Source organism: Phaseolus vulgaris, chromosome 4 (assembly GCF_051622355.1).
Source record: "Phaseolus vulgaris cultivar YP4 chromosome 4, ASM5162235v1, whole genome shotgun sequence".
Lineage (NCBI taxonomy): Eukaryota > Viridiplantae > Streptophyta > Magnoliopsida > Fabales > Fabaceae > Phaseolus > Phaseolus vulgaris.
In genome coordinates, this window is record NC_143501.1 from 21500344 (window position 1) to 21514124 (window position 13781).

The 13781-nt window shown below is 35.4% G+C and overlaps 1 protein-coding gene across 1 annotated transcript; it reads right to left on the reverse strand.

Annotated features, from left to right (window-relative positions):
• Window positions 1-974: 974 nt before the first annotated feature.
• Window positions 975-1994, reverse strand: LOC137836470 (protein DMP2). The gene has a single exon (XM_068645169.2). The coding sequence runs from the start codon at window positions 1835-1837 to the stop codon at window positions 1178-1180; it is 660 nt and encodes a 219-aa protein (XP_068501270.1). The 5' UTR covers window positions 1838-1994; the 3' UTR covers window positions 975-1177.
• Between the last annotated feature and the right edge of the window lie 11787 nt (window positions 1995-13781).

Sequence of the window (13781 nt, forward strand, 5' to 3'; positions counted from 1 at the left end):
ATCCAAAAATCTTTTTTAGAATTCATGATTATCTTCTAGATTATGTAATCCGAGATTAACTTCTAGCTTATATAATCTAGAATATATCTAGATTACATAATTCATTTACTACTCTCAAATCCAGAAATCCAGAAGAGATTTCTGGATTATGTTATCCACAATACCATTTTTATAAAATGTATTTCGGATTACATAATCCAGAGGTTATTTCTAGATCTGAGATTAGTTTTTGGATTATGTAATACAATTTTATTTTATTTTAAATTGCTTCTAGATTCTATAAATCCATAGAACACTTCCGGATCCAAATATATATCTTCCAGAATCTGAAATATTTTTAAAAAATGGAAAAAACGAAAGACACTCAAGAAAATAGTGGAGGTCCTTGGAGCTGCCATAAGATAAAATGGAAGGGGAAAAAAAAGTGTATGAGATTTTAAAGATTATTATTTTTTTTTTCTGAAGAACAAAAAGGTATTATCACATACTAACTACGGGTGCCTCAAAAATATATGGAGATGCTGGGCACAGCCCATCTTGTGTTTTGTGGTCCCAAAATCCTTTACTCATACTAGAGAACTAAATTGCATCTCTCATTAATGTAATTGTGTTAAAATTAATTAAAAACTTTTATGACTGTAATAATCCTACTTCATTTTCCTTAAAAAAAAATCCTGGTTGACTTCATATCAATAATTTTCAGATCCCAAGGTTATAGACCAAAAATTTCTTTATATTATTACTGAATTTAATAACGAGTTGCTAAATAAAATGTTTGATTATTAGAACAATTACTTTTAGCAAAACACTTATCACATAGTAAACAACCCTTATGACATATTTTCTGTTAGGTCCATTGATTTTATTTTTAGAAAGAATACTTTCACTTGACAATCAACTTTAATAATATAATAATACATATTAAGATTTTAAATTAAAAAACAAATGAATGTTTTTGTAGGTGTTAAATGAATGTATTTAATCTTTTAGATAGTATCACCACTCTTTTGTTTTTGTTTTTGTTTGTTTCTCACAAACATAAGATTATCATATTTTGTTAACACAAGAGGATCTAAGCCCTTTACAGATCAATTTCCCTTTAATGTGTTGGCTAAATTCCTTACACAAGAGAAGTGATGTTAATTATGATCATATAAAAGGTGAAACAAAGTGGGGTTCAAGGTCTAGAGATGAAAGGATCTCTCTGCAGCAAGAAGGGGTATCCAATTCCTCTTCTCTGGGATGGAAAAGCAACAAACAAGATGCTCACAAAGAAACCAACCACAAGAGGGAGAGTGTTGGTGAGCTTTCTAGGCAATGCTGGGTAGTAACACTTGACAACATCTTGATGCAAGCCTGCAAAAGCAAGAAAAGAGACCAAACACAATGATGCATAGAAAAGATCACTCAATCTTAGTCTATAATCTGATGGCACACGAGGCTTCTTCTTTCCCCCATTGAAAGTCCATATCCCTCTCAATGTTGCCACTCCATAGTACAACCTTCCAGTGGCACTTCTGAAGCTGTCAGTTAAGGTGAAGAACACACATGACACTGCCAAAAGGGCCAAAAAGGTTCCCATCAACCATCGGTTCAGTGTGTTGCATTTACCATCATCTGTGAGAAGAGGTGCAAAAATGCTGAAGGCAAGGATGGTGATTGTAGGCAAGAGAACATTGAGCCTAGCAGTGCCACTTAGTATTGCATTGATCACATAGAAATAGTTGGACTCATCAATGTCATAGTCATCAAGATCATAGTAGTCATCCTCCTCACTATTCTCTTGCTGTTCATCTTCACAGTGGATGATCAAATCTTCACTAACTGAGTTCCTCATCTCCAACCAGACAAGATTTGCTGATGGTTTTGAAGTTCATTCATGTGGAATTATAAGGAACTGTTTTCCACCTTTCTATATTATTTCTTGGATTTGGTTTTGGTTTTGGTTCCTTCCTTTGTAAAGAAAATTCTTGAAGGAATATATTTTTCCTTCTTCAGCATTTTTGCTTTCAAGTAGGGAAACCTTTATGCTTTGCCATGCTTCCACTTTCCAGAAGAAACCTTCTGTTCAACAACCTTTATAACTAACATTAATGTTGTCTTATTTATTTCAGCCACTTTTTTTAAGTTATACCTTCCTTTACACATGTTCAGAACCAATCATTTTTGCTTTCTCTTTGTCTATTTCACATTACTTTTTAACACATATTCTCTTCATACTTCTTATGAAGATGCTAAATGGTAACACTTGAAGAAGAGGACAAAGAATTTCAGACTTTCTATGATGCAAGTATAGCGAAACTGATGCAAAATTAAGCAGACCTGGGGCTAATGTTACATGTGTCAAAAAAACTTCCTTTCATTTTTTTCTCAAATTATGTTATCTTGAAATCATTTATTAACATTAATGTAAAAATAATGTGTTGACTTATTCTTTTCTTTTTTTCTTTTTTGGAGCTTCATAGAATCCAACATAGAGAGATACAAGTGAATTTTTTAGTTTGTAAGATTGGTTACTTTAACATCCTAAAATTTATAAAATAAATTACTTACCTTTGCAAAAAAAAAAATCATTAGTTTTAGTCTTAAATCTGACAAAGAAAAAGACCACTGTCTGTATATTTGTTTCATGTGCGATCAAATTATATAATAGAAGAGCACAATAGTAAAAGTATCTATATGAGAATAAAAATATTTTTTAAAATTAAATAATGTATGCATAAGTTAAAAAAAATAGTTATAAAAGATTAATGTTCAAAAGCTTTTATAACAAGTTCTGTTTAAAGTAATTCTAATTTGTGGAATTTTTTTATTTATTTTCTTTTAGTGCAATTGCTTATGAAAATAATTGCCTACCGAAATGTTTCAATTTTGAAATTCAACTGGGTTTGGGTCCATGTAATGCACGGCGTAAATCATAAGGTTTGATATAATGTGTAGCCCATTAGAAGAAAAAAAAACTACCTACAATACTATAAATCTATGGGAGAATGTCTACTAAGCTTATAATAGTATAAAACTATACCTTAAATTTATATACAAATACAAATATATTTATGAGAGAAGAATAAAGAAATAAGTAAAATATTTATATTATTGTTTCTGCATACGTATATATCTATATAATTATATATAATTATTGTAGTTAACAATACAAACAACTCATATAAGGGTGCATATGTTATAATTATTGCAGTTTACAATACAAACAACTCATATAAGGGTAACCTATATTAAAATATATTCTCAACATAAGTAAAAGTATATAACCAACCACAACAATTCAATTTCATTTAGATACCAACATACAACAATAAGGTACATAACATATGGATTTATATATCATAGATCTTTAACTAGCGGAATATCAATTCATGTCTTTCGAAAGACCCGAATGAAGTATATCCTACCAAAGATTAACATCTTATCCAAACAAGTACTTAGATTTATAAGTGAAGCAAAGAATAATGGATTGTTGAGAAAATCGGGTAATTTCTCCACTAAAACAACACGACTAGTGAAATGAACTAGTACAAAACAAATGAACCAGACAAAACACTAACAGAGCTACCCAACAAATAATATTGAATATTATACTACTACTGAAAAGAAAATAGCATAATACCAATAAATAGATGAGGAAAAATAAAAGAGATAAAGAGGAAAGAACACACCCGAAAATTTTTATTGGAGTTCGACCAATTTATCCTAATCTCCTAGCACAGCTGAAACAACCCACTTTATCTGATACCACATGATGTGATTCCAATAGCCACATAGAACAAGATTCTTGACACTTTGAGGAATCACCTTGAGCTGGAAAATGTAGAGGCACTTTCTTAGAAGTTGGATCATGGTTCTAAGATCAAGAACTCACCAATAACAAGTACCAAATCCCAAACTCATTTGGATGAACCAAATATTGTCAAATTGAATTAACAAAGAAATAGTAACTAGATCAACCGAACAGAATTAAGATACTAAACAAAAGAACCGAACAGAATTTAAAAACAAAACAGAATATAGGTGCTGAAAATAGAAAAAACCGAAAGCTAGACAACTCAAAAACACAAGGTAACATGAACAATTGAAGAAGAAGAAAGGAAGGAGAAGAGAATGCTCATGAAGATGGAGGAATGGTTGGATGATCACGCCACTAGAAGAATGGATGCTCCTAGATGAGTGTGGAAGCCGCCACTTGGGGAAACCATGGTCCTTCAAGATAAGACTAGAGAAGAAGCTCAAAGCTCTCCAAATGCTCACTCCAATTTTGAGTATAGTTTCTTTAGATAAAATTCAAATCTGAATTTTACAAAGGAAGCACCTCTATTTATAGCCTAAGGTGCTGAAAAATAGGTGGGAAATTTCAAATAAACTCATTTGAAATTCCCACCAAAAACAAGTCACATGGGAGGTGTGACCTTTTTCTACTATGACACCTCCCAAAAACTATACCTACACCACTCTCCTAAGTCACATGGACAATGTGACTTTATTTTACATTTTCACACACCTTTATTTAATAACCACACCTCCTAAAACTATACAAGAGTATTTCAAAGCTTGGCCTTGCCCCTCATGGGATGGACTTGGGCTCTTTGGGCTTTGGCCTTCTTGGGCTTGGGCTTGGGCCTCATCTTTATTTTATGTCTTCTTTTAATTTTGAGAAGACTAGAAGGAAGAACTTCAAATGTGAGGGTGGATGTCCTCTTCCTCCATTAATAAAAGCCTCCTTTATTTGATTCTCATCAGGTTAATTTATAACCCTCGGACCTCCTTCCCAAACAATGAACCCACCGATGTGGGACTTGGGATTAAGCAAAAAATGTCAACAAATTTCTACCTTGGCTTAATTTCAAGTCCCACCAAATACAAATATTCTCAAACAATCATAACAAAAACAATTTTGCGGTGCTTCAAATTTGCGCCTCTAGGTGCCAACTTCAAATGTGCAAGATATTAATCAAGTCTAAACAGTGTTCAAGCTTGGCCCTTGTAACACCTTCGTGAGCATATCTACAGGATTCTTCGTAGTGTGAATCTTCTGGAGAACAATCTCCTCTTCTTCGAGAATCTCACGCACAAAGTGATAGCGAACATCAATGTGTTTCGTCCGTGCATGAAAGACTTGATTCTTTGCTAAATGAATAGCACTCTGACTGTCAGAATATACCTCAAGTTGTTTCTGACCAACTCCCAAGTCTTTAAGTAACTCATGAAGCCAAATTGCTTCCTTCATAGCCTCTGTAATCGCCATATACTTTGCCTCTGTCGCAGACAAAGCCATTGTAGACTACAAGGTAGACTTCCAACTAACTGACGCTTTTGCTAAAGTGAACAAATAGGCAGTTGTAGACCGTCGCTTATCCAAATCACTTGCATAATCAGAATCACAATTGCTAACCATGCATTGGCCAAGTGATTTATCTTGCTCAAATGTCAATCCAACATCTACGGTATTTTTGGAGGTACCATAGAATCCATTTCACAGCTTGCCAATGACCCTTGCCCGGATCATGCATGTACCTGTTAACAACACTAACAGCCTGTGAAATATCTGGTCTCGTACACACCATTGCATACATCAAGCTTCCAACTGCATTTGCATATGGAACTTTCGTCATGTATTCTCGTTCTTCATCAGTCGTCGGAGATAAACGACTACTCAATTTCAAATGAGGAGCAAGTGGAGTACTTACAAGTTTTATATCTTCGTGCATACCAAAACGTTGTAGTACCTTCTGCAAATACTGCTTTTGTGACAGCTAAAGTTTCCCCCTCTCTGTGATGGATATCCACTAGTAGAGGATTTTATTAATGAAGGAAGAGGATTTTCACCTACACATTTGAAGTTCTTCCTTTTAGTCTTCTCACAAATTAAAAGAAGTCAAAGAGAAGATCAAGCCTAAAGATAAAGAAGTCTACAAACTCTCAAATAATAGGCTTCATATTAAATATCTCTCTTTATAGTTTCTTTTAAATTGTAAATAATATAGAATAATGTTTAGAAAGGTGCTTAGAGGGAAACATGAGACACCTCTTTTGTAAAAGCATCTTTAGGCTTTAGTTTAGCAAATTCTAGAAGCTTGGGGAGTGAGCTTAGTAAGGGGGGTGTGATCTTAGGAGTTTTTTGGGTAGCTTAGGGAATAAGCTATGTAAATGACCAGCCCTTACTCCTATATAAGGAGGGCTTAGGTCCTTCACAATTCAGATTGGAATTTTATAGTAGAGAGACTATACTCAAATTTGGAGAGAAATTGTGAGTCTTGAGTCTTCTTCTTCCTTTGCCTTATCTTGTGAGCTATGGTGAGCTTCAAGTGGCGGCACTCCATCACTTATCTTGGATCAAGGAACCAAGTGGCGTGAAGTGTTCTTCCAATTCTCAAAATCCAGCAAACTCCTTCTATAAGTGTTCTTCCTTCATGTTCTTTCAATTCCATTCGGTAGATTAGCTTTGTTTGTTGTTTCTTTTCATTTCTACCGTTTGAATTTCTGTTTTCCAGCTTTGCTTCTAGTTTCTGTTCGGTGCAGTAGTTTATTATTTAAATTCTGTCCAGTTTTAATTCTTGTTCTTCTTTCCTTTTGTTTTGATTCAATTTGACAATACATGGACTTCCATATGAGTCTTGGTTGGTGCTTAGTTTTGGTGAGTTCTTGAATTTAGAACATTGATCCAATTCTAAAGTAAAGTGCCTTTCAAATCCAGCTCAAGTTGTTCCTAAGAATGTCAAGAATCATGTGTTCTTGTAGTTACATTCACATCACCCAAATCCTTCATCTTGAACTCTTTACTCAACTGAGTCTTTAACCTGTCAATCTCAACTTGGCTTTTTGCTGCAATAAGCATATCATCAACATATAGGAGTAAGTACATGTAGGAACAATCTTGAAGTCTGTGCAAATACACACAGTGATCGTATTTGCTTCTCTTGTACTTCTGATCCTTCATGAACTTATCAAATCGTTTGTACCACTGTCTCGAAGATTGTTTCAGTCCCTACAACGATTTGCTAAGTTTACAAACCCAATCTTCTTTACCAACAACCTTGTATCCTTCTGGCTGAGTCATATAGATTTCCTCCTTCAAATCACCGTGTAGGAACGTGGTCTTTACATCAAGTTGAGCTAGCTCCAAATTTAACTGTGCTACCAAGGCCAACAAAATTCGAATGGAGGAATATTTAACAACTGGAGAAAATACCTCATTATAATCAATTCCCTCCCTCTGAGTAAAGCCTTTAGCAACCAACCTTGCCTTGTAGCGAACATCTTCTTTATTAGGAAATCCTTCTTTCTTTGCAAATACCCATTTGCACCCAATTGCTTTCTTACCTTTTGGTAATTGTGCCAGCTTCCATGTCTTGTTCTTCTTCAAAGATTGCATCAACAACGGCCCAATTACCACTCTCTGAACTCATAATGGCTTTTGGGTAAATGGATGGAATGTCATCAACAACTGGAAGTGCATAAGCAACCATATCCATGAAACGAGCAGGCTTATGAATATCTCGTCTCTGTCTTCTAACTGCAATTGGCGTTGATTGTTGTTGAGGTTCTTGGGTAGGAACCTCTTCCTTATCTGACTCTTCTTCTGCCATGGGAGAGTCATTCGTGGTGTTTCGTGCTGGGATCACCATTGTCTGCTCAAACTCCACCTGCTTCGGGGCACACTCCACCTATTGCGGAGTATTATCAGCTCCTTCTGGATTTACCTTCTTTAACATGGCAGATTCATCAAAGGTAACATCCTTGCTGATAATCGTCTTCTTTGCCTCTAGACACCGCAAATGGTATCCCTTCACTCCAGGACTAAAGCCCATGAAAAAAGGCTTCTTTGCCCGTGGATCCAACTTTGATTCAATCACATGATAATATGCAATAGAACCAAAAACATGCAAAGAATCATAATCAGTTGCAGGTTTTCCAAACCATAATTCTAACGGGGTTTTGCCATCTATTGAATATGGGCAAACGATTGACGAGATGTTGAGCGTATGTCACAGCCTTAGCCCAAAACTTTTTGCCTAACTCAACATTTGACAGCATACAACGAACTTTCTCCACAAGTGTCTTGTTCATACGCTTTGACACCCCATTCTGTTGTGGTGTTTTCTGACAGTGAAGTGTCGAACTATGCCACAATCTTCACATACCTTCAGGAACAGATCACTCTTGTATTCTCCTCCCATTGTTTGTTCGGAGAACCTTGATCTTCGTTCCTGTCTGGTTTTCAACTTGAGCTTTCCACTTAAGGAAAATTCCACGCACATAATATTTGTTCTTCATGGTAAACACCCAAACTCTCCTGAAAAAATCATCAACAAAAGTGACAAAATAATGCCTACCTCTGATTGATGGAGTCTTGGTAGTAATACAGATTGTTCTTCCTCACGCCTTTCATCATCACCAATGCTCCTGAAGTTGCTTTAAGAATTCCATTTCACATGATCACAACTAGGCTTTTAGATTCTAAAGCCCCCAATGAAATGAGATTCTTTTTCAACTTTGGCACAAACCGCACATCCCGCAAAATTATGGTGGATCCATCATGATTCCGCAGCTTGATTGAACCTATTTTGGCTGTCTTACATGAATTACCATTACCTATGTAAACAACCCTGCCATCGAGTTCCTGAAATTCAAAGAACCATTCCCGAGTGGGACACATTGTAAGAAAGTATAGCTTAAACTAGAGGGGGGGGGTGAATGGTTTAAAGAGGGTTTTCGCAAACTTTTAAGTCTAGAATGAAATTACTTCGAGAAAACTTGATTCAGAAATCAGTTTGCCAAAAACACAAAGCAATTTAGCACAGCACCAGAAAAAAAAAATCGGTTGTTTCGCAGAAACAATCGGTTGTTTATACCAGTTCAAAATATAAACTGAAATTAAAGAGTTCAAGGGATAGAGAGATTGTACACACAGAGTTATACTGGTTCACTCTTAACTAAGAGCTACATCCAGTCTTCCCAGAAACCACTGGGGAATCCACTAAGCAATCAACCCTATATTACTTACAACATTACCAAAAAAGTGACCTTGATCCCCTCAAGACGCACACTTCCTTTGGCTCAACACAAACACCACTAAGAATGCTGATCTTGACTACCTCAAGAACACACAACACTTCTCAGCTTCACACAGAGTTTCTTCAAAGTACAAAAGGATTACACTTGTTATAGAAAGATCTGAAATCAATACAAGATGAAAATCCTATTCCACACTCTCTTGATCCAAGCAATCTCAAAGCAAACTTCAACTCTTTAAAAGGAAAATCAGTGAAAAACTCAAATATGTTTTTCTTTTATTAAATCTCAGTTCTTTTTTGTTACATAAACATAACAAACTATTTATTGCTTTCAAAGACTGGTCAAAGCATTTAAAACTAGAGCGTAATCAGTTATAAAATCATTTAATGCTCAGTCAAAGCACAAAACAGTTTTCTGTTATAGTCGCAAAACAAACAATCCGTTGAATACTCGAATCAATCGGTTGTTTTGGTTTGACAGCAAGTCAACCATCAAAAACAGTTTTCAACCTTTCTAAAAACACCTAAGTATAAAACAATTGGTTGTTTCGACAAAACAACAGGTTGTTTTTCACTTAGTTTGAAAAACACTTTCAATTAAAAGGTTTAAGAATACTTAAGCTTTGGATTCAATCAAGAGTGGATTTACACGAAAAATCTACCCCAGATCCTATTCTAAAACACCTCTGCAACAGCAAGCACTGCCAGCCTTCCATCAAACTTCAAAGGGTTTGGATTCTTCAAAGCTTGAACACACTTGATTCAACAATCTCCCCCTATTTGATGAAGACAAATCCCTGGTTGCTTGTGTTGGATTTGATTGAATCTGAAGCAGTTCCTGTAAGAAAAAGTTTAAGCAAAGCACAATATCCTTGATAGAGGGTTAGAGCAAAAATAGAAACAGTATATCAGCAGCATTAAAACCAATAGAAATAAGGCTTACTGAAACACTCATACACAACATAGAGTTTGCAGAAATAATAAAAGATAATGAAAGACAACACAACATAAAATCTCCTCCTATTTGTCTTCACAAATAGACAAAAAGAAGAGATAAAAACATAATTGTTCCAGATTATACATAATTGAAAAACAGAAGCACTTAAACTGATACAAGACCAAAAACAATCAGTTGTTTCGTGAATTCAACCAGTTGTTTTGTGAATTCAACCGGTTGTTTTTCCTTTAATCATCCTTGCCATACTGGAGTTCAAAAATCTGATTTTGAACAGCTTATATTTGTTCATACAAGGTCATAAACCGTGTATCCATGTTGTTGAACCTGTTGCCTATACTCTGAAAGTTGCTTACACACAAATCATGAAGATTCCTTTGATTCTCGGCAAAACCATCAAGCCTATATACCATGTATCTTTCAAAAGAAGACATGGATGGCATTTTATCTCCTTGATTTCCTGCGTTGGTTCCAACACCTAGATTGGTTTCAGGTTGTTCCTCATGGTGAAAATCCATGTCAGCAGCTTGATCTTCTTCATCAAAATCAGCAGCTGCAGCATTTGATGAAGCACCATGATTTCCTTCTTTGCTCACCCATTTCCCATTTATTTTGGTGAATCCCATCTTGCTAAGAGAGTCATTGTTCATCTCTTGTGTTGACTTAACCAGCTAAGATGTCTCATCCTCAAGATTCACTTCAAAATAGAGCAAGAATTTAGAGATTAAAACAGCATAGGGATAGTGATAATTACTTAACCTCATGGCTTTTTGCATGTGTTCTTTGATGATGTGGATCCAGTTGATTTTGATATTCTTCATGATGCAGTAGATATGTATACAAGGTCTTCTTCTGTTAGGACAAAATGGTTGCTCCCCCTTAGAGTAAGAATCCAAGTTACAATAAGAGCAAGCACCCTTTCATCTAGCTTTAAGCCTCAAACCAAACAAATTCTCACTTGGGCATTTTGATTCTTCAAGCAGCTCTTGTAGTATTGGACTTTGTTAAAATCCTCCACTACTCCAAGATTTCCCTTGTTGATTCTTAGTCCAGCATATTTCAGACCAGCAACAACAGTCCACACATCATAAGTGATCTCCATGTCAACTCCCTTCACATGAGAAGCAAGGTTGTTTCCCTCAAACTTGAGATTGGTGTAGAATACCCAGATCAAATCAGGGTATATGTTCCACTTCATCTCCAAGAATCTTCTTAGAGATTGATCTTTGAGCAGTTTCCTCACATTATCTAGCTTTTGGCTTTTCAGCCAATCAAAGGAAACAACTTTGGGGTTGTTGATCACCTTTATGCTAGTTTCAAACCTATACCTTTCAATGAGCTCATTGTCTCCAGAAAACTAGCCCTCTAATCTCCCTCCAGACCTTACAACTCTGGTTTTGACCCTCTTTGATGTAGGAGGAGTTAATTCCATGACAACAGAAAAAAGGGGCAAAGAAGACTCACACAAGGAGAGCAAGAGATGTTGCAAGAGATGGCTCAATTGATTGTTCTTGTGAGAGAGAACAGCTGCAACAAAATTTAAAGAAATACAGAACCAAAATGCATTCAATGATGTGTGTGGGTTTCAATCTTCAGAGAGAAAAGACTTGACCAAGCCCTGCACAGAAAACGTCAAAAAAAGTAGAAAATTACATGGTCATCACATGTGATTTTTGACTAGTCATAAAGGCTCTTAAATTTTCAAGATTTTGGAATATATTCCTTTATGACATGTTGTAACTTCCTCCAGAACGTGATCAGCTTTCAACACTGCTTTATTGACTAAGGATTCTTTCATAATTGAGATCTGCAACAGACAGAATTCAAAAAAGAATTAACTCCATTCTTTCACAATGCTGTCAGAGAGGAAACAATCGGTTGTTTCGAGGAAACAATCGGTTGTTTTTCTATAACAGCAAAATAGATTTTGAATTTTAAGAATTTGCAGATAGAATTCAGTGTAGATGAAATTAAGCATTTGACCAGATATATTAAGCATGAATATGAATTTTAAAAGGAATTAAAGATAGAGATAAGGAAGGTCTTATCCTTTATGATGTTCCTTCAATGAGTCATATGCCTTTTGATTAAGAAGCTTCTTTTGACTATTGAGTACGTTGGACTGATACATAACATTGATTCAGCTTCAATGTTGATCTTTTCTTTCCAAAAACCTGATAAGATGACTCAGTGCCTCATGTTTCTCTAGATTCCTTGCATAAACATGAATTCAAGCGACAAGGTTTGGTCCCCTTACAAATGTGGGTCCATTTGGTTTACTTTTATCATTTGAAACCTCACAACCTTTGGGAATCTAACAGAATGGCCTTTCTTCATGCAATAAAAGCATGTAACAACCTGTTGTTTCGACTTAACAATCAGTTGTTTTACTGGCTGTTTTGGAAAATTCTTTGAAAACTTGCTTGTTTTGTGGATTAAAACCTAATCCAGCTTTTCCAAAAACACAGTTTTGAGATGCCAAGATATTCTCAAATTTGGATTTTCCTTTTGAAAGCTTATCCACAATACTCACAAGATAATGTATTTTCCTTTCAAGATTTTCACAATTTTCACAAATGAGAGTGTCACACTTGCAAGAAGAGTTTTTGCAATGAGTTTCTAGATTTTCAAAATCACTTTTTGATTTTTCCAGCTCTTCTTTAAGTGCCTTAACTCTCTTTTCAAGCCAGCTGTTAAGCTCTTTCAATCGGTTGTTTGAAAGAACCAATCTATTAGCTTCATCATGTGTTTCTTGAAAAGCTTCAAACAATTCACTATAATTTTCAACATTAAGAGAAGCACATGAACTTACATCACTTAAACTGCATGACTCATCATGCCCTTCTGTAATCAAGCATATGTTGGCCTTTTCTTCTTCACTTGATGAGGAGACTTCATTCTCATCCCAAGCTATGTAGGCCCTTTTTGACTTTCCCTTCTTTTCTTTGTAGCTTGACTTCTTCTCCTTGCTTTCTTTATTTGGGCAATCTGGCTTTATGTGCCCTTGCTCACCACAACCAAAACAAGTATAGTTATTGGAATTAAAATCATTGGATTTTTTGTTTCCATACCTTTCTTTGTTAGTGTCTTTGTTGCGGTTCCTTTTCAAGAATTTGCTAAACTTTCTAGATAGCAAACTAAGGTTTTCTTCATCACTTTCATCACTGGATTCTTGCTTGCTTTTGTGCTTGACAACTTTTAAGGCAATACTCCTTACATGCTTGTCTTCACTTTCTTGAACATTGAGTCTATTCATCTCCAACTCATGTTCCCTAAGCTTGCCAAACAAAGAAGTCACACTTAATGATGTTAGATCTTTTGATTCAGATATAGCAGTTACCTTAGGTTGCCATGACCTATCAAGACATTTGAGGATCTTGATGTTTAGCTCTTCTTTTTCAAAGGTTTTCTCAAGGCTCATGAGGTGATTGATGATGTGAGTGAACCTCTTCTGAACTTCAGCAATGGTCTCACCCTTGAGCATTCTGAACATTTCATACTATTGGATTAGAGTATGCTTTGTGGCTCTTTTCACCTCATTGGTACCTTCATGAGTTACCTCCAAGGTGTCGCACATTTCCTTTGCTGATTTGCATTGAGAGACCCTGAAAAATTCATCTAAATTCAAGGCAGAAGTTATTATGTTTTTAGCAATGCAATCAAATTTGGCCTTCTTGCTTTTAGAGTCAGTCCATTAAGACCAAGGTTTTTCAATGGAAGATCCATCTTTTTCAAATTTTGGAACAAAGGGGCCATTTTCAATTGCATCCCAAATACCTTTGTCAAGTGATTCCATAAAG

Coding starts and splice junctions, on each gene's coding strand:
- LOC137836470 (XM_068645169.2), bottom strand. CDS start 1,837: ATGAGGAACTCAGTTAGTGAAGATTTGATCATCCACTGTGAAGATGAA.